The sequence below is a fragment of the Lutra lutra genome, chromosome 2 (genome assembly GCF_902655055.1).
Source record: "Lutra lutra chromosome 2, mLutLut1.2, whole genome shotgun sequence".
NCBI classification, from domain to species: domain Eukaryota; kingdom Metazoa; phylum Chordata; class Mammalia; order Carnivora; family Mustelidae; genus Lutra; species Lutra lutra.
In genome coordinates, this window is record NC_062279.1 from 201,349,054 (window position 1) to 201,365,499 (window position 16,446).

Here is a 16,446-nt window from a genome sequence, read left to right on the forward strand (position 1 = left end):
GGAGCCTGCTTCTCCCTCTGCCTCTGCCTGCCATTCTGTCTGCCTGTGCTCGCTCGCTCTCCTCTCTCTCTGACAAATAAATAAAATCTTTAAAAAAAAAAAAAAAAGTGTATTTCTAAAAAAAAAAAAAAAAAAAAAAAAAAGAAAACGTTTTTATACTGATCAGAGAGAAAATGTACTTACTTGTCCGACTGCCCTGCATTCGCTGTGCTTTCAGCTCTCATACGGGTAAGTGCAGCAGCAGCTTCATCCAACGCACAACTAACAGATGATGTCAACCTCCGAAGCACTTCAGGGTCTGCAAAGGCTTTACCATCAGCCGTAGATAATTTGCCTATTCCTATTATATGATTTTCACCCCAATATGGATACACCCAAAAGGAGAAACAAAGCAAAAGTCAAGTTACTTAATTCTATTTATCTTAATGAACAATTTAAATGTCACACTTCATGTATATACTGTTCGTTTGGAATCTTCTGGAAAATCACTGTTCTCTAATTCTGTAATAACCTTATTCCTCCCATGTGGTCTAGAAGTGCCTGACCCCGTAACTCTCTGGTACCAGAAATGTGTCTTTGGCCTACGCTGGGACAACTAGGAGTCCCCACCCAGAGTTTTGCCATAGGTTTGGAAGAACCTCTACATTCAAAGGTAACTGAATTGCTAAGATGTGAATCATGAGCTTATGGCCAGTTTCATGATCATAAAGACAGACAGACTACCCAAAATAAGTCAATATAAAGGAGGGCGGAGCAGGGAAACAGAAAGTAGTTCCGATAAAAGTTATTTTTGACTCACTGAGACCAGTAGTGCCAGAAGCCAGAATTATCCCCATTATTTTTGGTAGATGCCCACTATTGTTTAAGACTGTTTAGGTGGCCTACTCCACTTGTGATCAAATATGGTCAAATAAGACATTACAGGCCATATAAAAGATAACATGAGTACCTATTTATTTCAAATTACGTCTACAATTTATTACATGTTCTCAATAACATCTAAAAAACATCCAGAACAGCTAAAGAATAAAAATTCGTAAGTAGAACTGGTTAATAACTATCTGCATGAAATATATCTTATTACTTTTCTGGATATCACTACAAAGCAAACTTATCTCTAACTTTCATTATTCTAACTCAGTGGTGCTGCCCATCAGTGGAGCTTTTCAAAAATATAGATGCTAAGCTCTTTTACATCTAAGGATGTAATTCAGTAAGTAGGAGGTGGGGCCTAGGCATCTAAATATTTTTAAAGCACTAAGAAGAGTCTAATGCATAGCCAGGATTAAAAACCTCTGCTGCAACTTGAAGATAAAATAATGCATATTATACATCCCTGTTACTCAGTAGGTGGTACATGGACAAAAAACACTGCTATCATTTAGGAGCTTGTTAGAACTGCAGAATCTTGGGGGTGCTCAGTTGGTTAAGCATCCGACTCTTGGTTTTGGCTCAGGTCATGATCGCAGGGTCATGATCTCAGGGTCATTAGGTCAAGTCCTCAAACCATGTTGGGGCCCCACGTCAGGGCGCCGTGTGGGATCCACTCTTGAAGCAGAGTCTGCCTGAGATTCTTCGCTCCTACACACCTTGCTCCTCCTTCTGCTCCTATGCACACATGCATTCTCTCTCAAATAAATAAATAAATAAATAAATAAATAGATAGATAAACAAAATCTTAAAAAATAAAAAGAACTGCAGAATCTCGGGCCCTAAGATTTTCTGATCCAAAAACCTGAATTTTTAAAAAAGATCCCCCAAGCAATTCAGATGCACATTATAGATTAAGAGGTTATTATTGCAGGTTTTAAAACAAACTACTTAACTAAGACATCAATCAAAAAAAAAAAAAAAACCCAAATGGTAATAATAAACGTATCTGTACAAATTTCTTTTTACAGTGGAAGGGCTTAATAACATAATGTAAGTTTGTGTTCAAACTTTACAAAAGTTTATAGTTGTTTGGTTCTCTTTCTGGGAAAAATCCAAGATATCAAATACTGTATCTTATGGAACCAAAAATACATCTGGCAGAAAGCCTTTATGATTTTATATACAACAAATGTTCAGAGCAGTCAGTTGGTATCTGTTACAATCAAGATGTGCAAAGAATAAAGACAGTCTCAGTCTGATGAAAATGATTTTAATTTGTGTCACTAATATTAAAAACCAACCACAGTCTGAATCTGCTATAACAGTATTTATTCAATAAGATATCTGTGGTTAGTTAAGTATCCTAACACTATGGAAACCAAGGTCACAGATGCATTTTCACATGAAAGAATGAGCTCCAATTGTTTAGCCAATCCAGATCAGCATGTAACAACTATTTGTCAATGACAGCAACAGAACTAGGTAAGAAGATATATCTGGATTAGTAAAAAGTAATCACTGCCTTAAAAAGAAAGAACATCAAAAACAAAATATTCCATATTAAATTTTTATGAGCTTCTCATATCTTCATAAGTAATGGTAACTATTTTAGTAAAGATAATTAGTAAGTAACCTAAGATACATATGGTAATCCTTCAAATGAATAAACAGTGATTGAAAATTAATTTATTCTAGTTACTCTGGATTATGATGATCCTTTTTTACTAGTCTTATCCAGTTATTAGGTATTAATGAAGACCAAAAACAGAAAAGATACGTGATGATCAGATTATTCTTTCCCAAGTCTAACATTTAATCAATTGAACAACAGAACCATGTAATTTGTGACCAAAAATGTCCTAGTGAGACATTAGAGGCTATATAAATGATAGAAGAGAGTGCATTAAAAGATTACCTAGATTTCAGATTTTAAGATAATTACCTTTCCCTTTTTTTCCTCTTAGAACTTACTCAACTTAATTCTTATTTATGAACACAAAGTTTAAAGAAGATGTAACTGACTTAACAGAACAACAGAAACAGGGATATCAAAGAGAAACAAGGTGACCAGCCCAAGAGGGCTCAGAAATGGTAGGTACCAGAAACAGGGGTGAGGCTTGGGTCAGAAAACAGAGAGACTAGCTGAACACCTGAGAGGAGTAGTTAGACACTTGAAGACTCCATTCCCAAATTGCACAGCCAGATGATTATTCTCTATAGAAACCAAACCAGAAAGGCCCAGGATTAGTAGTCATTAGACAGAGAGGAGAAAGAGATGATATACTAAAGGGAAATAAGGATTAAGTGAATATATGCATGATAAACAGTGAGATCCTCAACCCCTCTCACTCTAAGCTCCCAAAGTACAGGTAGCCAGGTTTATCATTCACCAGATAAAAACTGGTAAATGTGTCTCTCGAGAAATTGAAAAGCCCCAGAAAAAAAAAAAAAAAAATTAAAGATACTGACATCTGGAGAGTTCTCAAAGAAAGGGAAGGGTCTCTATCCAATCACTGTGTAATAGGAATTCTAAAATGTTACCAATTTTACCCAGCTCTGCTGTACTCAACTCTACGTAATCCATGGGACTGGGAATTTGATATCTTTTATCCCCATAATCAGGTTACATTATATGGTACAGTTGACCTGAGGACAGGAATATTATCTGGATGGGCCTGACCTTACCACATGAGCCTAGGAAAAACTAAAAGATTTCTATGGCTAACTGGAGAAAAGAGATTCAAAGCATTAGAAGGATTCTACTGTGCTGGCATGAAGATGGAGGGAGCCACATGCCAAGGAATGCAGGCAACCTCGAGAAGGTAAGAGCGGTCCCAGCTGACACTCCAGAGGAAATCAGGATCTCAGCCCTGTAACTACAAGGAACTGAATTCTGCTACCAACAATAAACCTGAAACCATATTTTCTCCTATAACCTACAGATGAGAACTCAACTCAGGGGTTACTTTGATTTCAGCCCATGAGACCCCAGGCAAGAGAATCTAGCCATACTATGTGTCCAGATGTCTTATTTACAAAAACTAAGTGTGTTGTGTCATGCCACTATGTTTATAATAAACTGTTAAACTGCAATAGGAAAGTAATTATATAATGTACATAACTTATAACATATAACATATAATAAATACTTCATGGTGAAACCCAACCACAAAACAGGCACATGTACCTTCCATTTTAGCTTTTTATGACATTGCTAATAACTACAAAAAAGGACAGGCTTCACCAGACATTTGAAGAAAATCTGAAATGTAAAGGATAGCCAAAAATATTCAAAATGTGAGCGAAATTTTAAAATGCTCCAAATTCTAATGCTATAGAGAAGGATGAGAAAAGAAAAGTTGCAGAGATAAAATAATACCTTAAATAAGTGTGGTATTAACTTTCTGAATTGCAACACCAGAAATTAGGAGATAATGGAGCAAAAATTTCAAAAGTCTGAAAGAGATTTTTAAACTAGAACTCTATACCTTCAAACTATCAAGTATGAGGATAGTATCAGAGGTATTTTCAGGCAGTCTCAAAAACTTTTACTTCTCAAGCACCTTTTCTCAGGATACTTAAACCATGATCAATCTCTACACCATAAAAAGAAAAACCACCAGAGCAGTTCTGTGATACAAAGGAAATAGAGACACCATAAATGACTATTCTTGCCAAAAACAAAACGAGTATGAAGCTGGTCAGTATGTGGATCTGAATTCTGATTTACAGGAAATACAACATACAGTGGTACAACTAGCAAAACTGATAAAGTGGAACAAATGAATCAATTTCTTCAGTAAATGGGGAGGGAAGGAAACTTATGGTTAAAAGAACTTAAACTAAGTACCATGAAAAATATAAAATTTTACATGCAAAAATATGTAAATATGAAACAGGTGAAGGGGATTAAAGAGTACACTTACCATGATGAGCACTGAGTATGTACAGAACTGCTGAATCACTATATTGTACACGGAAACTAATATTACACTGTATTTTAACTACTGAAATAAAAACTAAAAACTTAGGGGTGCCTGGGTGGCTCAGTCGGTTAAGCATCAGACTCTTGGTTTCGGCTCAGGACATGATCTCATGGGTGGTAAGATGGAACCCCAAGGCAGGATCCCGCTCAGTGGGAAGTCTTCTCGAATATTCTCTCCCTCTGGCTCATCCCCCACTCACACACACATTCGCTCTAAAATAAATTTAAAAACCCTTAAAAATATTAAAAACTTAATAAAAAAAGTAAAACTTGTTTGGATCCTAATTCAAATAAACCAAGTAGAAAAAGAGCATTATAGGATGCCACCAACTCTCAATTTCACCACAGGTCATGAGCTCAGGGTTGTGAAATCAAACCCCGTGTCAGGTTCTACACTGGATGTAGAGCATGCTTAAGATTCTCTCTCCTTCACCCTCTGCCCCCACTTTCTCTCTCTCTCCCGCTCTAAAAATAAATAAATAAATAGGCAAGCAAGCGATCTTTAAAAAAAGACCATTATGAAATAACTGGAGAAATATAAACACTGACAGGATATTTGACAATATTGAGGAATTACTACTATTTTTCTTTAGATATGCAATGGTATTATGTTTATTTTTTTTTTTTTTAAGTTCTTGCGGTGTCTGGGTAGAGCAGCCAGTTAAGCAACCAACTCTTGGTTTCCACTCAGTTCGTGATCTCAAGGTGGGGAGATCAAGCTCCCTATAGGGCTTAAGTTTCTCTCTCCCTCTGCCCTCCCACCGTGTAATTGCTCTTGCTCTCTCTTAATCTAAAAATAAATAAATAAATCTAAAAATAGTTTAATTCGGAGTATATACTGAGGTGTTCATTTATTTAAGATTTTATTTATTTTAGAGACAGAGCATGCAAGAGTGGGGAGGAGCAGAGGGAGAGGGACAAGCAGACTGCAACCAGTGTAGAGCCCCACACAGGGCTTAATCCCAGGACCCTGGGATCATGACCTGAGTCGAAATTAAGAGTTGGATGTTCAGCCAACTGAGCTACACAGGTGCCCCAATACTGAAGTATTTATATATGAAATTATATAATATTTAGTTTGCTTTAAATTAACTTTGGGCGTGGGGCATCAGCAGGGTGGTACTAAGTAAAGAGGAAACAAGGCTGTCCATACACTGATGGCTGTTAAAGCTGGATGATGGGTACTCCCTCTGGGCTTATGTGTTACCACTTTTTATTCTTAAAGGAAGAAAATAAGGGAGAAAGGGAGAGAAGTGAGAAAGAAGATGAGGAAGGAAGGGAGGGAGGAGAGAGGCTAACTTGCTGGCTTCTGTAAAGAAAAAAGAAAAAAAATGGGAATAAACACAGAAATGAGAAAATGAGGCAGCTATTAGCATCCTACAAAAAGAAACTCTACCTCCAAAAGTAACCCCTCTCAGCTGAAGTCCACTTTCCTGTAGCACTTTTCAACCAGGTTCTGCCTCTTAAAGACACAAAAACAAATATCCCTCTTTTATTCAACCTGAGTTTTCTCATCTTCAGAAGAAACATTATCTTTTCCTCTTATGACACACTTTCAAATAATTTCACAATCCTCACTTGTTTCATATGAACTTCTACAGCAACACCAAATTCTGGCAAATGCTAAATTCTGTATCTACATTTTTTTAAATATTTTACTTATCTGAGAGAGAGACAGAGACAGAGATAGCGAGAGAGAACACAAGCTGGGAGGAGAGGAAAAAGCAGGCTCTCCACGGAACAGGGAACCCAACGTGGGGCACAATCCCGGGACCCCTAGATCATGCCAGAGCCAACAGCCAACCGACGGAGCCACCCAGGCGCCCCATATCTACTCTCCTGAACAAATAGTTTCTTATACTCGAGGACTGGACCTTGCACGTGCCCTACTATGTTTTCATTTGTACTTGTTCAAGATCCCTTCAATAATCCATTCTAGAATTAAACAGGAAAGAAATCAAATTTAACCATGAGTCCTTCGAATTTTTAGGTGCTGTTTTACAAGATATTTATTGAAAGGATTACCAAATAGTATTAGGTTGGTCTTATGCTATAATAAAGCAGCAGTTTACATGCATTGTATGTACACTATATAGGAAATCAGGTTGCTAAAAAATGATCAATTAATGTTCACAATATATTTATTTCCACCTTAGAAAAGTTAAGAAAATATATGGATATTTAAAAAGATCAGAGATTTAGAGTTACTATTCCCTTATACTTTAGGCGTAAATATATATATTTATATAATCTCTAATCAAAACACTGTTCTTATGGGAACAATATAATAATGATCCATTTTACAATAATACAATGATCCACTTTACAAGGTTTCAAGGTTTCAAGACTATGACAAAAAAGAGGGAAATTATATACAGTCATTTCTTATGATTCACGGTCACTGGGAAAACTTAATTAATGAATACTGAACCATTGCTCCTAGGGAAAACACAGAACTAGTTTCCTGTGAGCCTCTGGTCACAAGCATTTGCATTAACCAAACACTGTCTTATGTATGTTTTTGTTTAAAGATGACCTTATTTAATATACAGTTGATTTATTAACACTGAACTCATGGTTAACAGCACTATAACCCATGCTGAAGAAGCTTATCGAACACAATGTGCTTTTTCCATTAGGCACATCACTACCTTCTCACATTTAGGAACACTAGACAACACTTTCACATTATACTTGGAGACCATTATAAACAATGAAACTGCCAACAAAAGGCACACAATGTCAAAAACATGGGTCTAAGTAGATTGTGAAAAGGACACTTGTTTACAGTTTGAGAGCTGAAACAAAAAGAGCTTCACCCTATTTCATCTCATCAAGGAACATGTGTATAGGACAACTAAAATTTTTCATTATGTGCATTTTTTAAAAAGATTTTATTTATTTATTTATTTGACAGAGAGAGACAAAGCAAAGAGAGGGAACATAAGCAGGGGGAGTGGGAGAGGGAGAAGTAGGCTACCAGTGGAGCAGGGATCCCAATGTGGGGCTTGATCCCAGGATTCTGAGATCAGGACCTGAGCCAAAGGCAGACACTTAATGACTGAGCCACCCAGGCACCCCTATTATGTGCATTTCTATGAAAGACTAAGAGTATTGTGAATACCAATTTTAGCGTATGAATACATGTTATCAAGTAGGCAAATTCACAAGTATGGAATGTGTGACTAAATAAAATCGACTATATGAAATCTCTCTTCAAGGCTGACAGCAGTATGTGGATTTTACTTGGGTAACGAAAATATGCTTTAATGAAATATTCCATGTAGAAATTCTCTAAAAAGCAATCCATTAACCTTTATGAACAGTATTACCCTAAATGTCCAAGACCTTGTATTTTTAATAATAGTAGCTTTTTGTTACTTTAATAAACTCTACACCCAACATGGGACTGGAACTTATGACCCTGAGATCAAAAGTTGCATGCTGTAACAACTGCAACAGTCAGGCACCCCTAATCATAGTAGTTTTTATTAGATTTATATGTACCTTTGAAAATTATATAGTCTAATTACATATGTAAGGTCTGCAGACTTACCTGCAGCTTCTAGTAAAGCTTCCAGTCTAGCTTGTGTTTCTGGATCTACTGTCCTGAGGTCTGCACCATCAGCAGTACCTGACAAGAGCAACTTGGAAGCCGTTTCCAGCATTGGATTTTCCAAATCATCCTGATCCAAAATGAAAGATTCCACCTAGAACAAATACCAAAAAAAATGGAAGGAAGGGAGGAATGAAAGGAGAAAGGGAGAGTGATAAGAGAAATAAACAGAAGAAAAAGGAAGAAGAGAAAAAAATTTTAATGTAAATATCATGATAAATATAATGCAATTCTAAATAAATTCAATGTAATACATAAAGCCCACACTGTTTAAAGGAGAAAATTATATTTGTAGAAGAACTTAAGAATGTGCTACTCATATACAGCAGAGTCTCATTTTTTTTTCCCTTTTACTGAAATTATGTATTCTTTCTATGTTAATTTGGTAGGACAAGGGCAAGATGGGGGAGAAATGAGGTTAATGATTAAACGTGAATCCTTTGGCTTTAGTAGAGGACCTAAATCAGCTGCTCTTGAATGTTTTGCTCTCAGGACCCTTTTATACACTTATAAAATACTGCCCACCCCAGACCTTTACATAAGGGCTAAATTTATTAACAGTCACCATACTGAGAAATCAAACTACAGTATCAAAAAATCACATTTGTTAGTATCACCACCGGTGATATTTTCATCAGAAAAGTTTTTAAGTACTGTGAAGCCCAGGCAAACACAATTTAAAATTCTAATCTGTGTTTGAAAGCTTAAATTTATCATTGGCGACGAATACTGTCAATCACTCTTAAAATGACAAACTCATTTCCATCATTTCTGATAAGAACATTTGCCAAATACCCAAGTCTGCTAAGTGTATTGGGCCTGTCAATTATATTTTCTAGTTAAAAATGGCATTTCATCCAAAAAAAAAGGGCTACTTTACTTTGCATCTCAAAACACACACACACACACACACAAGCCACAGAAGTGCCTTATGTGTACTTCTCATTTTGTCACACACAGTAATATTAAAAGGACACGTATTCAAAAGTGTGGATTTCATAAAATTAATATTTATTGCTTTATCAAGATTACTCTTAAGGTAAAACTGGCTCTTCATTTTCTTCTTTTAACTGTGAGTACACAGAATTGAAGAATACAATGACACTAGTAGAATTTGATGCCATGGCCTTGACTGAGGGGCCAGCAGTTTTACCTACCATTGCTTTTACATTTCAGTGCACATGTCAACACAGTAAAGGAAGCAAATAACATGTCAGTACTGTGATGAAGGAGTTTTGACCTCTTAGATATCCTGAAATGGTCTCTGGGACCCTGAGGGTCCTGTGGACCATTCATTGAAAACCACTAATATAATCAACATGAGATTCAATTTAAAAAAAAATTAAAGAATTAGAACATAGCAAACACTGAAGACATGGGGAAAAGTTTTGTTGTGATATCCCTTATTATAGTGCTACTTACAAATAAATACTAAGATATGTTCTTTCTAGTTTGCTGATAAAAAGTTGATAATTATTATATAAACTGTCACTATTTTACATGAAATTTACTTCATAAATCTAAGGTACTTCTAACACTTATAACTAAAATAGATATAAAAGTAATTATTAACCTAGAACACAATTATGCTCCTAGTATCTAAATGTAAGAAATATGAAAAAAAAACCTTAAGGAATAAAATTTTAACTACTATAACATGAGAAACTCTGAGTCATTTCATCTTTGAAAGTCACCTATCTAGTAACCAGGAATAACCAACACATATTTAATACTGAAAGTTAAATCTGGGAGGAAACAGTATGTTTCTCTCCAAATTTCCACTAGACTAACACAGTTTAACATGATTTCAGATTTCTAATATTTCAAATACAAATAAACACTAGATACTCTGAAAATAATCTCTGTAAATATTTGAAAATTTTCACAAAATTTTGCAGTATAACCCATCAATAACGACTCCCTGTTAAAATGACAAGTAGTTAGGAAAAAAAAAATAAGAATATACTCTTTTTAGTTTTAAGTTCTCTTTCAAGGTAGTAGCATAAATGTTATACTTTAAGAAGTAGACTTTGGGAATATATCTCAAAAACAGGGGGGTGATGTGCCTGGGTGGCTCAGTAAATTGAGCTCTGACCAGAGGTTTCTGCTCAGGTCATAATCTCAGGTTCCAGAGATTGAGCTGTACCCCCCACCCCTAGGGTTCACTGAGCTCAGCAGGGAGTCTGCTTTTCTCTCCCTCTCACTATCCCTCTCCCGCTTGCATGTTCTCTTTCACTCTAGAAGAAATAAATAAATCTTTAACAAATTAAGTATACTTTTGGGACATGAGTTGGCCATAGCAAGATGTGATTCAAAATTATAGCATGATAAAAACTATGTCTTCTTATCTTTAATGAAGGTCCAGAAGATGAGTCATTTTAAAGAAAAAGTTGCTTCCCAGTGAAATTTTCTCTGTGGAAATATCTACAATTTTCCAACCCAATGGGAGAAGATGAAAGAAAACAAAGGAAATAAACATCGGTAAAATAAACAAATGAAAAATTAAATAATATTTCAGACTAGAGTTTTAGAAAACAAAATATTTCAAAGAGCAGGGCACGGTTAAATGCCAAGGGTATAGATCAGAGGTATTTAAATCATACGAGTCACTGCATAAAGATAAATATGAAAAGACTCTGACCCAATTAATTTATGTAAAACAACAGGAGAAAAAGGAATGTAACACTGGTAGACAGCTATAAAATTTCTATATGCTAGAACGGAGTATTTACTGTAGGAAAGGTAAGAGAGTTAGAAGTTAGATCATAGGAGATATTAAATTTCAATTAAAAGTGAACCTCTGACATAAAGTGCCCAATGCCACACTATGTCCTAACTGAGCTTGGTGAAAATTTATTAAGAAAAATGCACCTCAATCTCTTCATGAGGGTTATTAATTACAGAAATGTTTTCTTACTGATTTCAAATATCCACAGAAGTTACATTAATTTTTAAGTCCACTATTCTTACTTTGTAAAAAAAAAAAAAAATTGGTAAGTTAAAAACAGTAAATTCAAATGATTATGAAATTCTATGTATAGATTTTTTAAAAAGGTACTGGGGTGAAAGAGAAGAACAGGAATGGATTTATATCTCCCCCACCCCCAGTTTAATACTAAGAAGAAATTAATTTCAAGGATACTGTTAGGATCTAAAGACCTAGGTACCCTTACTGATTCAGATGCTACCTATGAGACCTAAGCAAGTATCTCAACAATCTCTAGATCCCTATTCTACATAATTTTTTCATAAATTCATTACACTGATATAATATTACCTTTCTAAACTCCATGGAAACAGGGACTTTGAGTAAATAAAAGATGGTTTGGGGATTCTTCCCTTTCAGATTCTAAAAGGCTACAGTGTATTTGGGGAAGGGAGAGGTAGTTACAAAAAAATAAATTTAAGGTATATCTTACAGGTTATTGAATGTTTGTACATTAAGTAATAGGTAGGGCAACATCAAGTAGCAGGTAGGGCAAAATGCCCATCACTGGCCAACAGTCTTTGTGCAAGAGATACTACAGTTAACCTGCAGAGGAGATACAGAGATGTGTGAAATCAACTCCACCATCTAGGAACTTACTTCTTAATGAGAGAGCCAAAGTATGCGCATAAATGAACACTTTTACAGGGCAAAAAGTGTAGAAGGTAAAGGGTAGGGGGAAAAGGATGTTGAAATTTAGAAGAGTAGAAGTAGAAGAGAACTTCCTCCTCTAACACTAAGTCCTCTTCCCCTAACTGGAAAGATTCTTGCACTACATTACGGAACAACTGACGAGAGACTGACATAAGGACACGCAGTCATAAAAATACAAAAATAAGTAATCCTTATGTATTCATAGGTCAACTAAGTTATGATTTATGAGCATATCCTGCTCTACCATGTACAGAGTGAAGATAATTCAGATTAAATACTAAAATGTTTTCCCGTTGAAACCATACTCGTTTTTATTACATTTCTACTGAAAAAAAGATTCATTTTGAACCATAGCCAAATTCTGGAATATTAAAATGCTCTGAATGAGAAATTCACGTGAATATTTTGAAACACTTTCTTTAAATGAAATGTAAAAATAATTTCCATGAAGAGGGGAGAGACAGAAGGAAAGGTATATCCTTATTAAATTTATTCCCTAAGGGAAATAACCTATCAAAGTTATCAATAACTCAAAGCATGACAAGTTATATTTAAGCTATTTCGGATGTACTGTTTTCACTAGATGGATATTTTATGAAGTGATGCTTGCGTTTCAAATTCTTGTCTAATATAAAGAACCACCGAATTGTTACAGATGAAAAAACAGAAGCACAGGACTGTTATTTAAATAGCAAGTTTCTAAATATCTAGTACTAAGAGACCAGTTATCCAATTAACTAGTTCAATATTCTTTCCACTAGAAAATTCCATGCTGAAGGTTTTTTTTCAACTCTGCTCTAGAAAAGCTAACTTCAAATTCTATATTTAGGGACAAAGCTATACCTACTGTCTAATTACTAAAAGGAAGAGAACTAAACATTATATATCTCTGATTTATGTAACATAAAATACAGAATACCACCTATGACATCTTCTTGCCCCTCTGAAAATAAACAATAATCTACTAGAGCCCTTAGAAATAATTTCCAATTAATAAGGCAAGTATTAGGAACAAGTTAAATCAGTTTCTCAATCTTGGCACTATTGACATTTTGGGCTGGATAATTTCTTCATTGTCAAGGGCTGCCCTATATATTTCAGAATGTTTAGCAGCATCCCTGGCCTCTACCTACTAGATGCTAGCAGCAACTCTACCACAGGTTGTGACACCAAAAAACCTCCAAACATTGCCAAATGTACCCTTAGAGGAAAAACAGAAACAAACAAAAAGACCCTGGAGGGTGATAATTTGAGAATCACAAAGTTAAACAGGAAAAAACACAACTAAAATGTGGAACATGTTTTTTTTTAAAAAAGAGAGAAAACAAAAGGAAAGAAAAGCTCTAAATTAAAGAGACACCAGAGACATAATTAGCAAAATAATATAGATCTTATATGAAATTTTCAAGACAAGTGAAGAAATCTGAATATGCAGTGGGTACTAGACAGTCTAAAGAAATTATTCTAGTTAGCTAAGAAAATGCTCTTATCTTTTTTTTTTTTTAATTTATTTGACAGAGATCACAAGTAGGTGGAGAGGCAGGCAGAGAGAGAGGAGGAAGCTGGCTCCCTGCTGAGTAGAAAGCCCTATTTGGGGCTTGATCCTAGGACCCCAGGATCATGACCTGAGCGGAAGGCAGAGGCTTTAATCCACTGAGCCACCCAGGCGCCCCATAAATGCTCTTATCTTTTAGAGATGCATACTGCCATATATAAAAATAGAGTCAGAAAACTGCCATAATATATTTCCGGAAAACAAAGTTGTGTGGCAAATTCTTGACAATGCTGAATCTGCAAAAAAGATTTATAGTGGCTTTATCATACTTGCCTCTATTCTTTTTTTTTTTTTAAGATTTTATTTATTTATTTGACAGAGAGAGATCACAAGCAGGCAGAGAGGCAGGCAGAGAGACAGGAGGAAGCAGGCTCCCTGCTGAGCAGAGCCCGATGCGGGACTCGATCCCAGGACTCCGAGATCATGACCTGAGCCGAAGGCAGCGGCTTAACCCACTGAGCCACCCAGGCGCCCCTACTTGCCTCTATTCTTAATGTGCAAGTTAAATCGTTTTGGTTTTGAAAGATTAACGGTGTTATTTTACTACGGAGGTTGCTTTTGTTTTAAAATATTATTACTTAACAGTAATACTATTTATTTAAATTAACAAAGTAATTAAATATCTTTTTTACTTTCTTCCCAAAATAAACTTAACACAACCACTCAACAATGAAAATCAAGGTCTTTTAACAAAGGTCAAGACTGAAGGAATTTGTTTATGCCATTAATGGTACTCCCAGTCCTTCTTTTTTTTTTTTTTTTAAAGATTTTTATTTATTTATTTGACAGAGAGAGATCACAAGTAGACAGAGAGGCAAACAGAGAGAGAGAGGGAAGCAGGCTTCTTGCTGAGCAGAGAGCCCGATGCGGGACTTGATCCCAGGACCCTGAGATCATGACCTGAGCTGAAGGCAGCGGCTTAACCCACTGAGCCACCCAGGCGCCCCCCCAGTCCTTCTATAGTAAAACAAAAAGTCATATAAAAATTTGGAAATATAGGGCCATGTGGACGAACTGTGAACACTAGAGTTACATTTCAAACTAACTTCCTGTCAAAATAGATAAATTATCAATGTTATATTAGAGAAGAGCAGTTTATCTTGTAATAAACTGGCATTTAGGGCACCTGAGTGGCTCAGTTGGTTATGTCTGCCTTCAGTTCAGGTCATGATCCTGGGCTCCTGGGATGGAGTCTGCCAACAGGCATCTTGCTTAGAGGGGAGCCTGCCTCTCCCTCTGCCTACTGCTCCCCTTGCTTGTACTCTCTTTCTCTCTTTCTCTTTCTGACAAATAAAATCTTTAAAAAACTAAAAATAAAAAATAAACTGGCATTTATTTCAAAGGATAAAGAAATTTTTATTTATTAGACATCATATATACAAGTTCCATTCAATTTAACAAATATTCACCCCCAATTACATATAATGTGCAAAATGCAGTAGGGCAGCCAAAGGAGAAAGAAAATATAAAAATGATTTTATTATAATCAATGCCTTCTACAAATATACAATACGGAAAAATGCAACTCTATGTGCAAAGAACTAACTATACCAAAGATTAAAAACAGTACTAAGTAGACACTAATATAGTGACTGTACAGAGAGAAAGGAAAAAACAATTCTGAATGAGAATGGTAAAAAGAATAGTGCTTAAGAAAGATCGGGCCTTTCAATATTGTACCCAGTTCAGAATTTATATGGTAGCTTATTGAAGGATTAAAGTATTAAAATAATCAATTTTTAAAAAAGATTTATTTTTTTTATTTGAGAGGAAGCAAGAACAGGGGTTAGGGGGGAGGGGCAGAGGGAAGGAAAGTCTCAAGAAGATTCCATGCTGAGCGTGGAGACCAACACGGAACTGATCTCACGATCCTAAGATCACGACCTGAGCTAAAACCAAGAGTGGGACACTTAACCAACAGTGCCACCCAAGCACCCCAAATAAGCAATTTTTAAAAAAGATAATTAGAGATCATATGAAAGATGGTTTTGTATAGATGTGACAACAGAAACAAGGAAACCTATTTATAACTTACTTCAATATACAAATGAAAGATTATGGGAGGTGGGGATAGGAAAAAGTCAGTCTCTGAGGATAAACATACTTTAAAATATGAAATGCCAGCAACTCCAGAATTTGGACTTCTTGACCTTTAACACTCCACATCCTCCCATCCCATCCCTATCCAACAATTACTGCTCTTGTTCAGGAAACTACCCTGTCCATTTTCATTCAATTTAGAGCAGGTAGTCTAAATTTCAAGTTAATAATCTATATTCCAAGAAAGATAATCTAGATCTTGATTATATTAAAACATTCTTTTAAATAACAAAGAAGTCTCACATTTGCTCTAGGAAAACACAGTATCTTCAATCCAAAACTCACCATACTTAAAATCTGAAGAGCTCTTAATCAAGTCAATGCAGAAGAATCCCTCCTAAACAACGTTTATGATCACTGTGTATGATTTTTACATATAGTAAATGTTAGTGTTTAATTTTTATGAACAATTTTGTCATTTCAATGACCGTGGATTTTAAGAACACAGATCATAATTGATACCATTTCACCTACCAAAAATAAAGACTCATTAGAACAACCTGACTTGAGGTCATCATCATGGACTGAATTACATGATAACTCAAGTGTTGTCGCTTTTTCAGTGATATGCAGAACAGGCTATGTAAACCTAATTCAAAGAAACAACTGTTTCTTCTCTTCTGTACCCGACCCCAAAACCTAATAAAAATTTATTTGATCTGTATTTTTTGAAGTCT

General features: G+C 35.5%; 1 protein-coding gene across 6 annotated transcripts in view; it reads right to left on the reverse strand.

Moving 5' to 3' along the window:
* ANKRD17 (ankyrin repeat domain 17) overlaps nucleotides 1-16,446 on the reverse strand; it is a 170,108-nt gene that overhangs the window by 80,072 nt on the left and 73,590 nt on the right. For all 6 annotated transcript variants that reach the window (XM_047719497.1, XM_047719496.1, XM_047719499.1 and 3 more), the window contains 2 exons: nucleotides 8,415-8,568; nucleotides 184-340 (listed from right to left, as the gene is read on the reverse strand). In XM_047719497.1, the coding sequence (XP_047575453.1) occupies nucleotides 184-340; nucleotides 8,415-8,568 (311 nt within the window). The remainder of the gene's footprint in view (nucleotides 1-183; nucleotides 341-8,414; nucleotides 8,569-16,446) is intronic.